Source organism: Leucoraja erinacea, chromosome 2, assembly GCF_028641065.1.
Source record: "Leucoraja erinacea ecotype New England chromosome 2, Leri_hhj_1, whole genome shotgun sequence".
Lineage (NCBI taxonomy): Eukaryota > Metazoa > Chordata > Chondrichthyes > Rajiformes > Rajidae > Leucoraja > Leucoraja erinaceus.
In genome coordinates, this window is record NC_073378.1 from 132,837,844 (window position 1) to 132,856,067 (window position 18,224).

The following is an 18,224-nucleotide window of genomic DNA, read 5'->3' on the forward strand; positions in this document are numbered from 1 at the left end:
CATAAATTATGCATTGTTAGCAACAGGACTAAGAGATGTTTCATGTTAATGAACAGAGAAAATTAGAGCCAAATGTATGGCTGGTTGACTATTACCAGTTCTGATACAGATGAGAAGAAATAATAAATTACCCAAGTGTAGATGGAGTGGTAAGAATATTGGGTGTGGCTAGAGATGATAAATGTAATTAATTTATGAAAAATAAGGAGACGGGAGGAGATTGACATTGCAAGGACCAACTGAGACAGTTAAAAGTGTTATATAGTCCCATGTCCCGAAACGGAACAATGAAATTCTTACTTTCAGGCGTGTATTCTTCTGACAGCTATTCAGCGAATGAGTCTCCGGAGAGAGAGATGTGAATTCACTGTGACAAATGTATAACATAGAACAATACACCACAGAAACAGGTCCATTGGCCCACTGTATCCATGCCCAACATAATGCTAAAATGAACCATTCTCATTTGCACATTTAGAATAGCTAAGAAAGTAATTTACCAGATCCAAGTATTTTCTAAGCAATTTGAGAGTAATTAAGGCGCTAAACAGGTAAATAGTAAAGTGAAACAATAAATTAAATAACACTTAATAATTAATCCAATGGCTGAAATATCACAAATTCAGTGGCAGTTTATGCAAATGAGAAGCTGCAATAAAACTAAACGTCAGCATTTTGCTTTGTGCCACGCATTTAACGCTAATTCAAAATAACTTACAGCTTTAAAGATAAGTAAAAAAAAATAATTAAATTCTGCCAGTTCAAAAAATAAACGACGCTTTGGTGGTTGCCCCTACCCTTTTAAAACGTTGCCTTTAAGATTAGGGTGCGAAGCGGCGGCGCGGGTGTCGACCCAACTTGATCGCGAGCGGCGGCTGATTGACGGGGACGGCGGACCAATCGACGTTGAGGACCTCGATTCCCTCTGGGAGGAGCGGCGGCGACGTGGCCAATCGGCGTGAGGTGTGGGCGGGACTTGGAGCCGGCTAGCAGGTTAGTGTGAGAGGCGGCGAGCGGCGGCCGGTAAAATGGCGGCGGCGAGGGCGGCCGAGGATGCGAACTGAGTGAGTGACCGGACGGGGGGAAGCGATCAGCGAATGGAGGGAGGCGGAGAAGGGATAGTAGGAGCGGCTGGATAGGGTTAAAAGTAATGGTATCGCCTGTAAGGCATTAGTAGATCTTTGTTGCCATGGTTACTGTCCCACCGGGCCTAGTTGCTCCGTGTCCCCCTCCCCTTCATTTGTAGAATGTATAAAGTGTAGAACAATACATTTAACAGCTTAATACATTTGCAGTTCCTCCCTACACAATGCATTGGCACGTGGGGGTGCATAAAACGTGTATTTACTCTAATTGGTAAGAAATGACATGGTGTTCTCCCAGGGATATATATATATGCTGAGGTTCCAGCCTTTCACTGAAGTGAATGGATTAGGTAGCAATGTTACAACATTTGGAGATCTTAAAAATCGGGTCTGCAATTTATCCCATCAGATAAAGCATAAAAAGAAGTTTAATTTGACACCTAATTCACTTTCATATCTTCAGTATTAAAAAAGTTATGGCCATTTTCATACTCGGAAATTAGCAGCTTGTTCCCTATTGATTTTCCATCGACTTAACACAAAAGCTGTGATCAAGGACTGTCAAAAACCCATAACTTTCTTAAAAATTAAGAGAACTAAAATACATTTTCAGTTATTATAGATTGAAGCATTCTGAAACAAATATTAAACAATTTTACTTGGATTACCTGAAATTAAAGCATATAATTAGTTAGTTACCCGATTGTAGCTAATTACAAAATTCAATTACTAGATCTAAACATCGATCCATTTCTTAAGAAAAGATTTATATTTTTAAATAGCCTAAATGTCCAAATAACATTCACACATATAACATTCACGATATAACATGATTTTTAAACTCATTGTCATGAATTTATAGGCCAAATGGAAGGAATTTTGTGTTTAATTGCTGTAAATTAATGGCCATTTAAATCATCTTGCAAGTGGGATTTTGTGGAACGCGATGGTTTGGAACGTTGCGGTTGCAGCGAATTTATTTTTTGTATTTAATTTTTTATTATTGGAGATAGGTACATGATCTATTACATCTATTACATCATTATTACATCATTTTTAAATTGATAATATTGTCAGTTATTATTACATTGTCTCCAATACTTTTTGCATTTTTCTTCATTTTTTTTTTTATAACTAGATAGGGCTAAAGGGATAGTTGAAATAGAGAGAGGGAAGAAGGAAAAAGAAAACTAAAATAAAAAATAAAAAAAGGAAAAGGAGTGAAAGAGGTAGTTGAAGAAGAATGGAAAAATTTGTTAAAGTTTAAAAACATCATTCGAGATATGTTCGTACATTTCGAAGTATAGCATTTCATCCAATCTTTAGTCCGGGTGCTAGTCAGGTTCCTGTGCTGAACTGTTCTGACCCTTTAAATAATCAATAAAAGGAGACCATGTTCCAACGAATAATTCCTGTTTATCCAACAGGGAAAATCTGATTCTTTCCATGTTTAAGGTCTCCGTCATTTCTATAATCCACATTTTGATTGTGGGGGCCGTAGGGCCTTTCCAAAATTTTAGAATTATTTTTTTTCCTGTTATTAAACTGTAATCGATAAAAGTTTCTTTGTGTTATTCTAAGTGTTTGATTTGATTCTAATATTCCGAATATTATTTAATTTTGAGTTGGGTTCCAGTTGTGTGTTGATTACTTTGGATATTATACTAAAAATATTTACCCAAAATTTTTTAATTTTTGTACAGTTTGTAAACATGTGCGATAACGTAGCTTCTAAATGTTGACATTTATCACATATAGGTGAGATATGTTGAAAAATTTTATGTAATTTTGTTTTGGCGTAGTGTAACCTATGTATTACTTTAAATTGTATTAGAGAATGTCTCGCGTTTAGTGAACATTGATGTATGTGTTGTAGACTTTCTTCCCAAGTGTCTTTCGTTATTACCTGGTTTTAATTCTTTTTCCCATGCTTGTCTGTGTAAGTCCGTCAAAGGAATGTCACTATCTAATAAGATATTATATATATAAAGATATTAATTTTTTCTGTATTAGGATGCTTATTCCAACATTCATCTAGAATCTCTGGGTTTCTATTTCGAAAATTTTTAGAATTCGATTTAACATAATCTCTGAGTTGAAGATATCTGAAATAATCATTTCCTCGAAGTCCATAAATCTGTTGCAACTCCTGAAATGTCAAAAAAGAGCCTTCTTTGTAAAGGTGTCCTATATTTTTAATTCCATTATTCTTCCATTGTGTAAAACCCCCGTCTAAACATGAAGGCTTAAACAATGAGTTATTCACAATTGGAAGAAAAAGAGATAAGTTATCTAATTTTAATGTCTTTTTTTAATTGTTTCCAAATTTTTATAGCACTAAATATTATAGGGTTTTCCTTATAAATTTTCTTGTTTAATTTAGACGTAGCAAATAATATCGCACCAATATCATAAGGCATACAATCTTCCCTTTCCAGTTTTAACCAGTCTGGTTGCTGGTCTATTTCTCCCAACCAGAAGTTCATATTTTTAATATTAACTGCCCAGTAATAAAACAAAAAGTTAGGTAAAACCAAGCCTCCATTATTTTTTGATTTACACAGGTGTCTTTTGCTTATCCTATGATTCTTATAATCCCAGATAAAATCATTAACAATAGAGTCCAATTTTTTTAAAGAAGTTTTTTGCCAGGTATATCGGAATCGTCTGAAAAAGGTATAATATTTGCGGTAAAAAAATCATTTTTATGGCATTAATTTTACCAACCATTGAAATAGGTAATGTTTTCCAGTATTGGATATTCTTATGTAATTTATTCAATAATGGGGGGAAATTTGCTTTAAATAATGATGTATATATCTTAGTTACATAGATACCTAGATATTTAAATTTTTCATTTACTACTTTAAATGGGAATTGTTGTATTATCTGTTTGTTATGTTCCCTTATTGGCATAATTTCACTTTTATTCCAATTTATTCTGTATCCTGAAAGTGCACCGAATTGGTTTATTATTTTTTAATAGGTTTGGGATACTAATTTCTGGTTTTGTGATGTAAATTAATACGTCATCTGCATATAGAGAAATTTTATTCACTGTGTCTTTACTGTTATACCCATATATTTCCGGATGCCCCCTAATTCTTTCTGCAAGTGGCTCAATTGCAAGTGCAAATAGTAATGGAGATAACGGGCATCCTTGTCTACACCCTCTAGATAGACTGAATTTAGATGACAGTCTTTGGTTGGTAAGTATTCTGGCCGTAGGATTTGTGTATAGCAGTTTTATCCATGTGCAAAATTTCTCCCCTAGCTGCATCTTTTCCATCACCGAAAATAAATAAGGCCATTCGACCTGATCAAATGCTTTTTCAGCGTCAAGTGAGATTATTGCTAAATCTTCATTAATAATTCTCTTGGTATATATAATATTAAATAATCTTCTTAGGTTATAATATGAATACCGTTTCTGAATAAAGCCTGTTTGGTCAGGGTGTATTAATTTATTCATCACTGTACTTAATCTACGTGCTAGTATTTTAGTTAGTATTTTCTGGTCTGTATTCAGAAGTGCAATTGCTCTGTATGATCCCGGATCTTCACAGCGAATTTAAACCCCATGTCGGCAGGAAAAATACTGCCGGTTCGGATGGGCTCTAAGTCACCTTCTCGCAACTTAAAATTTTGATTAAAGGCATCTTAAGGAGCACTTTTTAATGTAAAAAATAAACAGCTTACCTTGCCTTGTCCACTACGTGAGATCCGTCCCGTTGTCGGCGTTCACGGCTTTAGAAGATGATTTTTAATTTACTCTGACAATTAAATTATCCAACTTAGTTTAGAAATAAGTGCAGAGAACGGCAGTAGGAGCGATTTTTCTTGAGCAACTAAACAGGCTGACCAACATCGATTTTAACAGCCTGGAGAAAACGGCATTTTAAACCCGCCCCCCCTCTCAAAGGCGACAAAGTCGCGCACACGGGCAGTAACAGAACCGCAGCGCCGCTGAAGGTAAGTTTTGCAACATACCTAGATTAGGAGAAAGATTCAAATTTGAAATGGAGAGAAATCTTGGGCTGCAAGTTCGGAGCTCCCTGAAAATGGCAAACCAAGTGCATAGGATAGTGAAGATAATAGAACTGTAGATGCTGGTTTACAAATAAAGGCACACAATCATGCTGGAGTAACTCAGAGGGTCAGTGTTTTATTCCTGGGCTGGAGAACGTGAATAGATGTTTGGGTCGGAACCCTTCTTCAGACTGATTCAGAGTCAAGTCAAGAGAGTTTATTGTCAGATGTCCCAGATCAATGAAATTCTTGCTTGCTGCAGCACAACAGAATATTGTAAGCATAAATACAGAACAGTTCAGTTCAATATACGCATAAATAAACAGATAAAGTGCAATAGGCTGTTACAGTTCAGAGTTTGTATGTTGGCGAGTTTAATAGCCTGATGGCTGTGGGGAAGAAGCTGTTCCTGAATCTGGATGTAACAGATTTCAGGCTCCTGTACCTTCTACCCGATGGTAGAGGAGAGATGAGTGCGTGGCCAGGATGGTGTGGGTCCTTGATGATGATGGTGGGGAGGTCAGAGCCGATGATGGACTGGGCAGTGGTCACAACTTTCTGCATTCTTTCCACTCCTGCAAGTTGCTGAACCAAGCCACGATGCAACCAGTCAGCATGTTCTCTACTGTGCACCTGTAGAAGTTCGAGAGAGTCCTCTTTGACATACCGGCTCTCCGTAATCTTCTCAGGAAGTCGAGGCGCTGATGTGCTTTCTTTATAATTGCATCAGTGTGCTGGGACCAGGAAAGATCTTCGGAAATGTGCATGCCCAGGAATTTGAAGTTCGGTCAATCGGTCGATCTCACTTCTATACTCTGACCCATCAGTAATTCGTCCCACAACAGTGGTGTCGTCGGCGAACTTGATGATGGAGTTCGCATTATATCCGGCTGCGCAGTCATGAGTATAGAGTGAGTAAAGCAGAGGGCTGAGCCCACAGCTTTGAGGTGCTCTCCTGCTGATTGAGGATGACACATTTCAACCAATACGGACAGACTGTGATCTGTGGATAAGGAAGTCGAGGATCCAATTGCAGAGGGGCAAAGTTATTTGGCATACCTCCCATTATAGGCCAAGGTATTGAGCATTAAAGTTAGGACATCATGTTATTAGTTATACTAAATATTGATCGTGCTGCGCCAGAAATATTGTGTGCAGTTCTAGTTGCTGCACTGCAGGATGCGGTAGTAGTTCAGACAGGCTGGGTTTATTAACACATGTCAGAAGCTAAGGGGAGATCTTATTAAGAGTTAGAGTCAAGCGTGTTTTATTGTCATATATCCCAGATAAAACAATTACATTCTTACTTGTTATAGCATAATGGGAGGTATTGATAAGATATAGTCTTATTCCTAGGCTGGGTGAGTCTAAAACTATAGGGCATAATTTAAGGTGAGATGAGAGAAATGTAGAGGTGATCTGAAGGGTACGTTTTTCACACTGCGGTTAACTTTATTTTGCATGCTATCCAATTTGATAATAGTGTACATAAATGCAATCATCAAACATAAGACCAATAGGTAGAGCAAAGGGGAAGATATGGTGCAGAACATAGATCTCAGCATTGTAATACAACAGTTCCATAAATGCAGTCCAATGTCTGTGGGAAGAGGTGAACGCAGAGGGAGAACAAGGAGGGAAGAGACGAGTACTTCAAGCCTTCCACCATAGTGAGGAGGGCCTGGTGGACTCACTGTGGTGGATGTTAAATCTGTGTTTATTGCGTGTTTTGTTATTTTGTTCTATGTTATGACTGCAAGGCATGAAATTTCGTTCTGACTGTAAAGTCTGAATTACAATAAAAGATACTTTACTTTATCAGACTTCTAGCGTATGGAAGGGCCATTCGGAGGGGAACAAGCTGTCCCTGAGTCTGATGGTGTGCACTTTCAAGCTTTTGTATCTTCTGCCTAATGGGTGGTGGTTTACAGAACAAGCTGTCAGGAAATTGCGGAGGCAGATGCAATCAAAAGGCATTTGTACAGGTGCTAGGAAAGGAAAGACTTGGAGGGATTCGGGCCAAATGTGGGCAAATGGATTCACGTAGTTAGGTGTGAAGGTGAGCATTGATGAGTTGGGTCGAAGAGCTTGTTTCTGTGCTGTACAGCTCTATGACTCTGCTTGCTACTAAATTATGGAGCACACTATGGTACACAGAGAGAGGCAAAATGTTACAGTGAAATGCAGACAAATTGAGAGGACAAAACGAAAGCAAAAAGTTTAAAGATAAATGACTCTACTTGCTACTGAATGCGGAAGAGAAAATGCTGAATACTTAAAAGGACGGACGTATTTATGTAAGTGTGTCGATTAAACAAAATTTTCCAAGGACCTCCACCCTCTTAGTAGACTGACTCCCCCCCCCCCCCCCCCCCCCCCCCCCCAATATTTTGCACCCCCCCAATCCTTTCCACTTGTCTCTTTAATTTCTTGTGTTTTATGACTATTGGCAGATCAATCTCCCTCCTGGGATCAATAAAGTTCTATCGTATCGTAATGGATATTGTTAAGGCAGAGATAGATAGATTATTGATTAGTATGGATGTCAGGGGTTATGGGGAGAAGGCAGGAGAATGGGGTTAGGAGGGAGAGATAGATCAGCCATGATTGAACGGCGGAGGAGACTTGATGGGCCGAATGGCCTAATTCTGCTCCTATTACTTATGACCCAAATGTGACCTCACTAGGGAGGCCAATTAGATACTAGACTCATGGAACCACAGATGCTGAATCTTGCATGGAACACGAAGTGCTGGAGTAACTCAGCAGATTAGGGGCTGCTTCTCTGGTGGACATGGAAAGGCTCTTTTTTGGGTTGGGATCCTTCTTCACTCATTGTAGTAGAGAGAGAGAATGCTGGAAAAGAGGTGGGGTGGGAGAACCAGGCAACTGATTGGAGGAGAATTAAGCAACTGCAGATGCTGGTTTACACAAAAAAACCCTAGTGGTATGAACATTGAATTCTCCAATTTTATGTAACCCCGAACAACTCCATTCCCATTCCATACATCACTTTTTCTTGAACCCTTACGGAAGTCATATTTTATGCAAGTTTGGATCACGGAGTCTTGCCGTTGGGCACTTTCCGTAGAGGGTGGCCTTCTGGGTGAGCACCACGATCATTATCATTGTTAACAATATAAACCTGAGTGTTCGTACAATGTTGTTGTGAAAATCACAAACTGCTTTAATTGCACTAAGGCCTGTTTACCTAATTGTTTACGTAAGTGTGTCAGTTCACGCAAGTCGCCTATTATATAAGTCGCGGAGGGCCGGTATTGTTTTAACGTTGGCAGAGGTGAAGATTCGGTTAACAAATGGCGGCAAGCACTGAAATGTGTATTTTCTCTTGCTCCAGTGACACTGACGTTCCTCTTTGCGCTTTGCTGTTGGATAAGGACTTGTCCGGCCAAAGAATTTCATGAGGAGGACTGAGAAGGGACGTCGTGATGGAAGGCTCTTCATCTCCCAACACCTCTAGGCAGCCGTCTCGCAAACGAGAAGGGAGTGTGGAAAGCCAGGGGCGGTCGCGTGTCCGGGTGAACTCCAAGCCGGTGAAGAAGGCGCGGCGGGTGGCACAATGGAACACCAAGGACTACACGGTCCACGACACTGACAATGACATGCTCCTGATCATTTCCAACGATAGTGAGGTGCAGAGGAAGGCCAGGACCAGAAAACCATGGGCCAAGAAAAGCAACCACAAGTCCAACAAGAAGCATAGTCCAAATGGCACCAAGCTATCCCCAGTTGGCACGAGGGCGGCTGGTTCTGACGTGGACTGCTCTGAAGGGCGGCGGAAGCTAATGAACTCTGAACGGGTCGTGAAAGAAGAGGACTTGGACCGATGGGGTCAGCAGCTTCCAGTTGAAGTCTTGGTTCACATCTTCCATTACGTGGTGTCGTCAAATGGTGCTGTCCCGTTTCTCTGCAGGTAAGGCCAAGATGAGAGAAAGAAAGAGTTGCGGAGGTGAGTGCATTATGACAATCGGCATGCCAGCACACGGCCGATGCAAGTGGGATATCAATTGGTTTTAGGTTTATCACGGTGTCTTGTTTTGGCACGGGCATTAAGGGCTGAAGGGCCTATTCCTGTGTTGTACTGTTCTGTGTTCAATTTTTCCAATGAGACAGTTGGATCTTTGTCCTAGGGTGCAAATATCAAAGATTAGAAGGCATAGTTTTGTCAGAGGGCTATGTTTAATGGAGACAGGCGAGCCAAGTTCTTGTTTTACACAGAAAGTGGTGGGTGCCTGGAATGTGCTGAAGGAAGCGGTGGTGGCAGCAGGTACAATACTGATGTTTAAGGGGCTTTTAGATAGGCACTTGTATATAGAGGGAAAAGGGACAATGGACCAAGTGCGTGCGGTGTTTAACTTGCCATCATATTCGGCATGGAAGTTGTGCTATCCTGTTCTTAGTTCTATGGCTTCGGTAATATTGCATGTTATTCAACCAGATCAGATAATACTGTGCATAAATGCTATCAAGTCAAACTCAAATATAATAGATAGAGCAAAGAGGAGGATACAGAGTGCAGAATATAGTTCTCAACAGTGTAGTGCATTAGTTTCCATTGACAAAGCCCAATGGGTAGAGGTGAATCGGACAGGGCATTAGCTTTTGGGAGGACCATTCAGAAACCTGATAATGGGGGGGGGGGGGGAAGCTGTTCCTTATTCTGATAGGGTGCACCCTCAAGCTTCTGTACCTTCTGCACAATGGGTGCGGGCCGAAGGAGGAATGGCGGTGGATGATCAGTGAATATAGGGTAGAAGTGGTTTGTGGGATTCTTGTCTGGTTGGAGGGCAAGAATCCCTCCGATTCACAGACCTGGCTATTGGCCTGCATCGCCTGTTGATTTAATCTTATCCCTGCATGGAAGGTGGTTCTTGTGATTGGGGAACAGATTGTGCTGCAAATAGAATTTAAATGTGGACCCATCGTTCAGCAGTGAAAGAGACCCTTTGGCCCATCAAGTCCATGTGGACCATCACATGCTAATTGTACCCTGATCCATTTGTCTTTTCCCCACATTCCTATCAGCTACCCCCTCCCCCAGATTCTACCATTTAGCTACACAGCAGGGGTAATTTAACTTAGCCAGTTCACAAGTTATAGTAGAATTAGGCCATTCGGCCCATCGAGTGCACTCCCGCCATTCAATCATGGCTGATCTCTGCCTCCTAATCCTATTTTCCTGCCTTCTCCCCATAACCCTGACACCCATTCTAATCAAGAATCTGTCTATCTCTGCCTTTAAAATGTCTACTGACGTCCTCCACAGCCCTCTGTGGCAATGAGTTCCACAGATTAACTACCCTCTAAAGAAGTTCCTCCTCACCTCCATTCTAAAATAGTGCCCTTTAATTCTGGGGCTCTGACCTTTGGTCCTAGACTCTCCCACCATTGGAAACATCCTTTCCGCATCCACTCTATGCCTTTCTGTAAGATTATTCTATAAGTTTCAATGAGGTCCCCCCCTCAACCTTCTAAACTTCAGTGAGTAGAGACCCAGTGCTGTCAAACACTCATCATATGCTAGCCCACTCATTCCTGGAATAATTCTTGTAAATCTCCTCTGGACCCTCTCCAGAGCCAGCACATCCTTCCTCACATATGGGGGGGGGGGGGGGGCAGATTTGCTCACAGTGCTCCAAATGTGGCCTGACCAGCACCTAATTGATCCTCACCATTACATCGAAGATAGACACAAAAAGCTGGAGTAACTCAGCGGGACTGGCAGCATCTCTGGAAAGAAAGAATGGGTGATGTTTCGGGTCGTGATCTTATTTCAGACTGGTTATGGATAATGGAAAACGAGAGATATAGACGATGATGCAGAGAGATAAAGAACAATGAATGAAAGTTATGCAAAAAAGTAACAATGATAAAGGAAACGGGCCGGGCCATTGTTAGCTGTTGGGTAAAAATGAGAAGCTGGTGCGACTTGGGTGGGGGAGGGAGAGAGAGAGAGAGAGGAAATGCCAGGGTCCTCCCCTTCCTCAATATTCATACCAATTGCTACTCCTCCTTTTCCCTTTCCTGTCCCCACCCAGCGAAATATGAGATACTGTTTCTCCAATTTCCATTTAGCCTCACTCTGACAATGGGGGAGACCTAGGACAGAAAGGTCTGTGTGGGGAATGGGAAGGAGAATTGAAGTGTTTAACAAACAATGGGGGAGACCTAGGACAGAAAGGTCTGTGTGGGGAATGGGAAGGAGAATTGAAGTGTTTAACAAACGGGAGATCAGACAGGTTGAGCGGAAGTATTCAGATCTCGCCGATATATAAGAGTCAAAGGTTTCAAAGGCCTTTCATTGTCACGTGTACCAATTAAGGAAGAGTGATGCGAATTACCATACAGCCATACGAAAAAAAAGCAACAAGACACAACTACATAAAAGTTTACATAAACATCCACCACAGCAGATTTCCCACATTCCTCACTGTGATGGAAGGCAAAAATGTCCAATCATTTTCCTCTTTATTCTCCCACTGTCGGGGCGATTGAAGCCCCCGCGTTGGGACGGTTGAAACACCTGCGGTTTGTAGTTCTCCGAAATCGGTCTCTAACCCGAAACCGTGAGTTCCGCGATGTTAATGTCTGGAGGCACCCACGGTTGGAGCTTCGAGGTCGATCCCTGGCAAAGAGATCGAGAATTCCGTGATGGTAAGTTCGCAGGCTCCCCGCGATGGAGCTCTCCAGCAAAGTCCGCCAACTCTTCGATGTTAGGCTGCAGTGCGGAAGAAGATACGACACGGGAAAAAATTGCTTTGCCGTCGAGGTAAAAGATTAGGAAAAGTTTCCTCCAACTCCCCCACACCCTCCACATAAAACAAGCTAAAGAACACTAAAAACGTACATTTAACACATACTATTTAAACACAAAGCAGGAAGAGACTGACTGTTGGCGAGGCGGCCATTGCTGGCGCCACACGGTGATCCAATCTTGAACAACGGATGCAGTGGATGAGGTTGGAGGAGGTGCAAGCGAACCTCTGCCTAACCTGAAAGGACTGTCGGGGTCCCTGGACAGAGTCGAGGGAGGAGGTATAGCGACAGGTGTTGCATCTTCTGTGGTTGCAGGGGAAGGTACCTGGGGAGGGGGTGGTTTGGGTGGGAAGGGATGAGTTAACCAATGAGTTGCGGAGGGAACGGTCTCTGTGGAAGGTGGAAAGGGATGGAGATGGGAAGATGTGATCCCTTTGGAGTTGGCGGAAATTTCAGAGGATTATGTGCTGTTTGCAACGGCTGATAGGGTGAAAGGGAAGGACAAAGGGAACTGTCTCTGTTGCAACTAGGAGGAGGGGGAGCAAGGGCGGAGTTGCAATGTAACGAGGAAACGTGTGAGGACCTCATCTATGTTAGGAGAGGGGAAACCCTGTTCCCTAAAGAATGAGGACATGACGGAAGTCCTGTTATGGAACACCTCATCTTGGGCGCAGATGTGGCGTCGACAGAGGAATTGGGAGATAGTTTTTGCAGGAAGCAGGATTGGAAGAAGTCTAGTCGAGATAGTTGTGGGAGTCAGTGGGTTTGTAATAGATGTCAGTCGGTATGTGATGGAGACGGTGAGATCAATACAAGGGAGGTGGGTGTCGGAGATGGTCCAAGTAAATTTGAGTGCAGGATGGAAATTGGTCGTGAAGTTGATGAAGTCCATGAGTCCATGGTTGCAAGAGGTAGCACCGATGCACTCGTCAATGTAACGGAGATAGAGTTCGGGGATAGGGCCAGTATATGCTTGGAACAGGGGTTGTTCAACGTAACCTACAAAGAGGCAGGCATAGCTGGGGCCCATAACTACGCCTTGGACGTGGAGGAAGAGGAAGTAGGAGTTGAGGGTGAGGACCAGCTCTGCTAGGCGGAGTAGAGTGTTAGTAGAGGAAATTGGATGGTTCTACCGTCGAGGAAGAAACAGAGGGCCTTCCTGTTGGGAGATGGAAGTGTAGAGTGAATGTCCATAGTAAAGATGAGGGAGTGGGAGCTCGGAAAGTGGGTCATTAAAGAGACGAAGGGCATGTGAGGTATATTGGACATGGGGCGTGAGAGATTGGACCAGGGGGGGATATGATTTAGTCGGAAGTACATGGAAATAATTTCCGTGGGACAGGAGCAGGCAGAAACAATGGGTCTGCCAGGGCACTTGTGTTTGTGGATTTTGGGTAGAAGGTTTTGCGGGGCTGGGAAACGATAAGGTTGGGCTCGTGGTTTCTTGGTCCTCCAAAATATTCCAAATGGAATTTAAACTGGAGGTGGAAGCTGTGGAAGGCAGACAGCCAGGTGATGAAATCAGTAATGGTGTGTGAGCCTGGTGCTCGTCTGTGGGATCATGGTCCAAGGATAAGTAGGAGGAGGGGTCTGAGAGTAGTCACCTGGCCTCGACCTAGTCAGCGCACCAGACTACCATGGTACCCCCCTTGCCGGCAGGGTTGTTTATAATTATTAATTGTTCTTTGTCTCTTTACATCATCGTCTATATCTCTTGTTCCCCTTATCCCTGACCTGTCTGAAGAAGGGTCTTGACCCGAAACGTCATCCATTCCTTCTCTCCAGAGATGCTGTCTGTCCCGCTGAGTTACTCCAGCTTTTTGTGTCTATCTTCAGTTTAAACCAGCATCTGCAGTTCCTTCCTACACACTCAACATTACATTTCGTTTTTGTATTTCAATCCTCTTGACATAAATGCTAGCATTGAATTTGCCTTCCTTCCTACCGATTCGACTCACAAGTGAACTTTTTGGGAGTCCTGCACCAGCGCTCCCAAGTCCCTTTGCACCTCTGATTTCTGGATCCTATCCCACCAATCGTTCCATCCCCTCCCCATCCTACCAATCATCTCCTCCCCAATCCCACAAACCACCCCATCCCACTGACTCCCTGATCCTACTGACCATTCTTTCCTTCTCCCACCGACACCCCATCCCATCAACCATCCCCTCCCCCTCTCCCATGGGGGAATCCGCCAATATCTTTCCGGTTTGCTGGTTGGTTGGTGTTCAGTTTGGAGAAAGGATGGGGGGGGGGGGGGGGATGGTCGATGGGAAAGGGAATGGTCTGGGATAGGGAGAGGGGTCGGGATGATCGATGGGATGGATGCGTGAGGGGTATGGTTGGTGGGATAGGGTGAGGGGATGGTTGGTGTGATAAGGGACGATTGATGGAATGGGGTTGGTGCTCATAAGGTCGGAAGGGATAAGAGTAGAATTAGGCCGTTTGGCCCTTCAAGTCTACTCCTCCATTCAATAATGGCTGATCCATATCTCCCTCTCCTAACCCCATTCTCTTGCCGTCTACCCATTACCTCTGACACCTGTACTAATCAAGAATCTATATATCTTCCCCTTACAAATATCCATTGATATCCATCTATCAATCTCTGCCTTAAAAATATTCTCTGACTTGGTCTCTACAGCCTTCTGTGGCAAAGAATTCCACAGATCCACCACCCTCTGACTAAAGGGATTCCTCCTCATCTCCTTCCTAAAAGAACATCCTTTAATTCTGAGGTTGTGACCTCTAGTCCTAGACTTCCCCAATATGGAAACATCCTCTAATCATTCAAGGAAACATCCATTCTAAGCCTTTCACTGGGATTGGGGGAGAGGAGGGAATGATTTGTGGAATGGGGGAGGGGGAGGGAGAGAATTGTCGGTGGGATCGGGTGGTCTGTGGGACGGAGGGGGGGGGGGGGGGGGATGAGGAGAGGGGGGTGGTCATTTGGATGTGGAGAGGGGATGATTGGTGTGATAAGGGGAGGGCGGGTAAAACGGTTGTTGGGGGAGGGGGGGGGGGGGTGATGGTGGGATCGGGGGAGAGGATAATCGATCTCACTCGCCAGACAGTTACAGACCAGGCTTTCTGCCTACACGCCGTTGTGATTTGACCTTGTCCCGTATCTTTGAGCAGAATGGCTCGAGTGTGTCGCCTGTGGAACGGAGCTGCTGAGAACGGCAAACTCTGGCGCAGGGTCACCATCTCCCATTGCTGGGTCAATCCTGCAAAGAAACTCCAGCCTCCGGTTCAGAGAAAAATCCAAAACACCTTAAACTGGCTGACGGACAACAGGTTAGTATGGCGAGGGAGTCTGATGGTGTCAACAGTGGGGTTGTAGCGTTTTGGGTGGGTGGGTGGGGGGGGGGGGGGGGGGGTTGGGTTGTATGGTAGTTTTACGAGGGGTGGCGGTACTGAGGGGTGCAGGCATAGCTTCAGTTGTACCGCATTCTTGAAGCAAAATTACAGAGAGGTTCGTAACACAAGTAGATTGAGTGGTAAAGAAGGCTTGTGGTTTATAGCAAGTCAGTGAACTCACCGCGCGTCTTCTGGATGTGGGAGGAAACCGAAGCACATGGAGGAGACCCACATTGTCGCAAGTAGAACATGCAAACTCCACACCGACAGTCCTGGTGGTCGGGATTGAACCCGCGTTCCTGGAACTGTGAGGCAGCAGCTCAGTTAGCTGTTCCTTTGTCCTGCCTTATTCAGCAAGCAGAGAGGTGTTGGATGGGCAGACCCGGTTTTAAACCTCCCTGTTCTCCCATCAAACACCCACCTCCTCTGCATGTTTTGTCAACTCACCCACCCTCTCCTGCCCTGGCCTGCTTCACTTCCCCAGGTCGATGTGGGGTATTTTTGGATTAGAGGCGTGGAGGTTTGCGATTCATCCCTGAGTTGATAGGAAACCTTTGGTGAAATGACTTTAGGCAGCTATTGGCTCTGAATTCAGGGGTTGCAAGCTCCAGCAGAGAATTGTTGCTCTCCTGCTTGCGCACCTTTAAACTGGAGGTGGGAAGCTGAGGGAGGAGGAAAGGCAGCAGCTGATTTAACCTCCATTCAATGTGTTTCCCCTTACGCAGGTTTTCACAGCTCCAAGAGTTCTCCATCTGTCACTGGAGCAATCTAGTGAGCTACACCATGAAGGTAAGATCGATACTCAAGGGCTTATCCGTCACTCCGCTGTAATTTAGTTTACATTCTATCCCAAAGTCATTTATATTACCGCTGTATCAGTCTGGAGCTGCCCTCTGATATTTTTCTCTTTGCACTGCCTGTTATGCGTGTTTGACTTGATTGTACACGTGTGTAGCAGTGTAATGCACTAGTTCCAAAACTCTTTGTATTTAAGCTACATACAATGCCCTCCATAATGTTTGGGACAAAGACCCGTCATTTATTTATTTCTCTCTTTGCTCCACAGTTTAAGATTTGCAATAGAAAAAAAAAGTCACATACAGTGCACATTGTCAGATTTTAATATAGGTCATTTTTTATACATTTTGGTTTCACAATTACAACAGTGTTTATACATTGCCCCCCCCCCCCCCCCCCCCATTTCAGGGCACCATAATGTTTGGGATACATGGCTTCACAGGTTTTTGGAATTGCTCAGGTGTGCTTAAATGCCTCCTTAATGCAGGTATAAGAGATCTCTCAGCACCTAGTCTTTTCTCCAGTCTTTCCATCACCTTTGGAAATTTTTATTGCTGTTTATCAACATGAGGACCAAAGTTGTGCCAATGAAAGTCAAAGAAGCCATTATGAGACTGAGAACCTAGAATAAAACTGTTAGAGACATCAGCCAAACCTTAGGCTTACCAACATCAACTGTTTGGAACATAATTGAGAAGAAAGAGAGCACTGGTGAGCTTACTAATCGCAAAGGGACTGGCAGGCCAAGGAAGACCTCCACAGCTGATGACAGAAGAATTCTCTCTATAATAAAGAAAAATCCCCAAACACCTGTCCAACAGATCAGAAACACTCTTCAAGAGCCAAGTGTGGATTTGTCAATGACCACTGTCTGCAGAAGATTTCATGAACAGAAATACAGAGGCTACACTGCAAGATGCAAACCACTGGTTAGCCGCAAAAATAGGATGGCCAGGTTACAGTTTGCCAAGAAGTACTTAAAAGAGCAACCACAGTTCTGGAAAAAGATCTTATGGACAGATGAGATGAAGATTAAGTTATATCAGAGTGATGGCAAGAGCAAAGTAGAGAGAAGGAATTGCCCAAGATCCAAAGCATACCACTTCATCTGTGAAACACGGTGGTGGGGGTGTTATGGCCTGGGCATGTATGGCTGCTGAAGGTACTGACTCACTTATCTTCATTGATGATACAACTGCTGATGGTAGTAGCATAATGAATTCTGAAGTGTATAGACACATCCTATCTGCTCAAGTTCAAACAAATACCTAAAAACTCATTGGCCGGCGGTTCATTCTACAGCAAGACAATGATCCCAAACATACTGCTAAAGTAACAAAGGAGTTTTTCAAAGCTAAAAAATGGTCAATTCTTGAGTGGCCAAGTCAATCACCCGATCTGAACCCAATTGAGCTGAACCCATTATATGCTGAAGAGAAACCTGAAGGGGACTAGCCCCCAAAACAAGCATAAGCTAAAGATGGCTGCAGTACAGGCCTGGCAGAGCATCACCAGAGAAGACACCCAGCAACTGGTGATGTCCATGAATCGCAGACTTCAAGCAGTCATTCCATGCAAAGGATATGCAACAAAATACTAAACATGACTACTTTCATCTACATGACACTGCTGTGTCCCAAACATTATGGTGCCCTGAAATGGGGGAACTATGTATAAACACAGCTGTAATTTCTACATGGTGAAACCAAAATGTATAAAAATGGCCTTTATTAAAATCTGACAATGTGCATTTTAACCACATGTAATTTTTTTCTATTATAAATCTCAAATTGTGGAGTACCGAGGCAAATAAATAAATGATGGGTCTTTGTCCCAAACATTATGGAGGGCACTGTATGTTATTGATATTGTTTATTATTGTCACGTGTACTGGGATACAGTGAAAATCTTTGCGTACTATCCAATCAAAGCCATATGTTAGTACAACAGGTAGTGCAAAGGGAAAAGTCCGGGAGTGCAGAATATAGTGTTGCAGCTAGTGTTACAGTGCGTGTGGTGGTTGTAACTTGTGCCTGGAGGATGCTGATGTTGACTGGGAAATTCATTAGGACACTGCAGTGGTGGTGGGACAATGATGTATGGGGAAGCTTTACACTGCAGTACCTCATTTTAGCATGCTTGACACATCAGAAAAGTGAGAGCTTTACCATTGTT

General features: G+C 43.3%; 1 protein-coding gene across 3 annotated transcripts in view; it reads left to right on the top strand.

Moving 5' to 3' along the window:
• Window positions 1-769: 769 nt before the first annotated feature.
• fbxl6 (F-box and leucine-rich repeat protein 6) overlaps window positions 770-18,224 on the top strand; it is a 30,216-nt gene continuing 12,761 nt past the window's right edge. Inside the window, exons 1-4 of one of the 3 annotated variants that reach the window (XM_055665618.1) lie at window positions 770-993; window positions 8,473-9,048; window positions 15,030-15,188; window positions 15,977-16,040. In XM_055665618.1, the coding sequence (XP_055521593.1) occupies window positions 8,564-9,048; window positions 15,030-15,188; window positions 15,977-16,040 (708 nt within the window). In that variant the 5' untranslated portion in view covers window positions 770-993; window positions 8,473-8,563. Of the gene's footprint in view, window positions 1,065-4,908; window positions 5,058-8,472; window positions 9,049-15,029; window positions 15,189-15,976; window positions 16,041-18,224 lie in introns of those variants that run through there. The other 2 variants (XM_055665622.1, XM_055665628.1) reach the window with 2 other exon arrangements.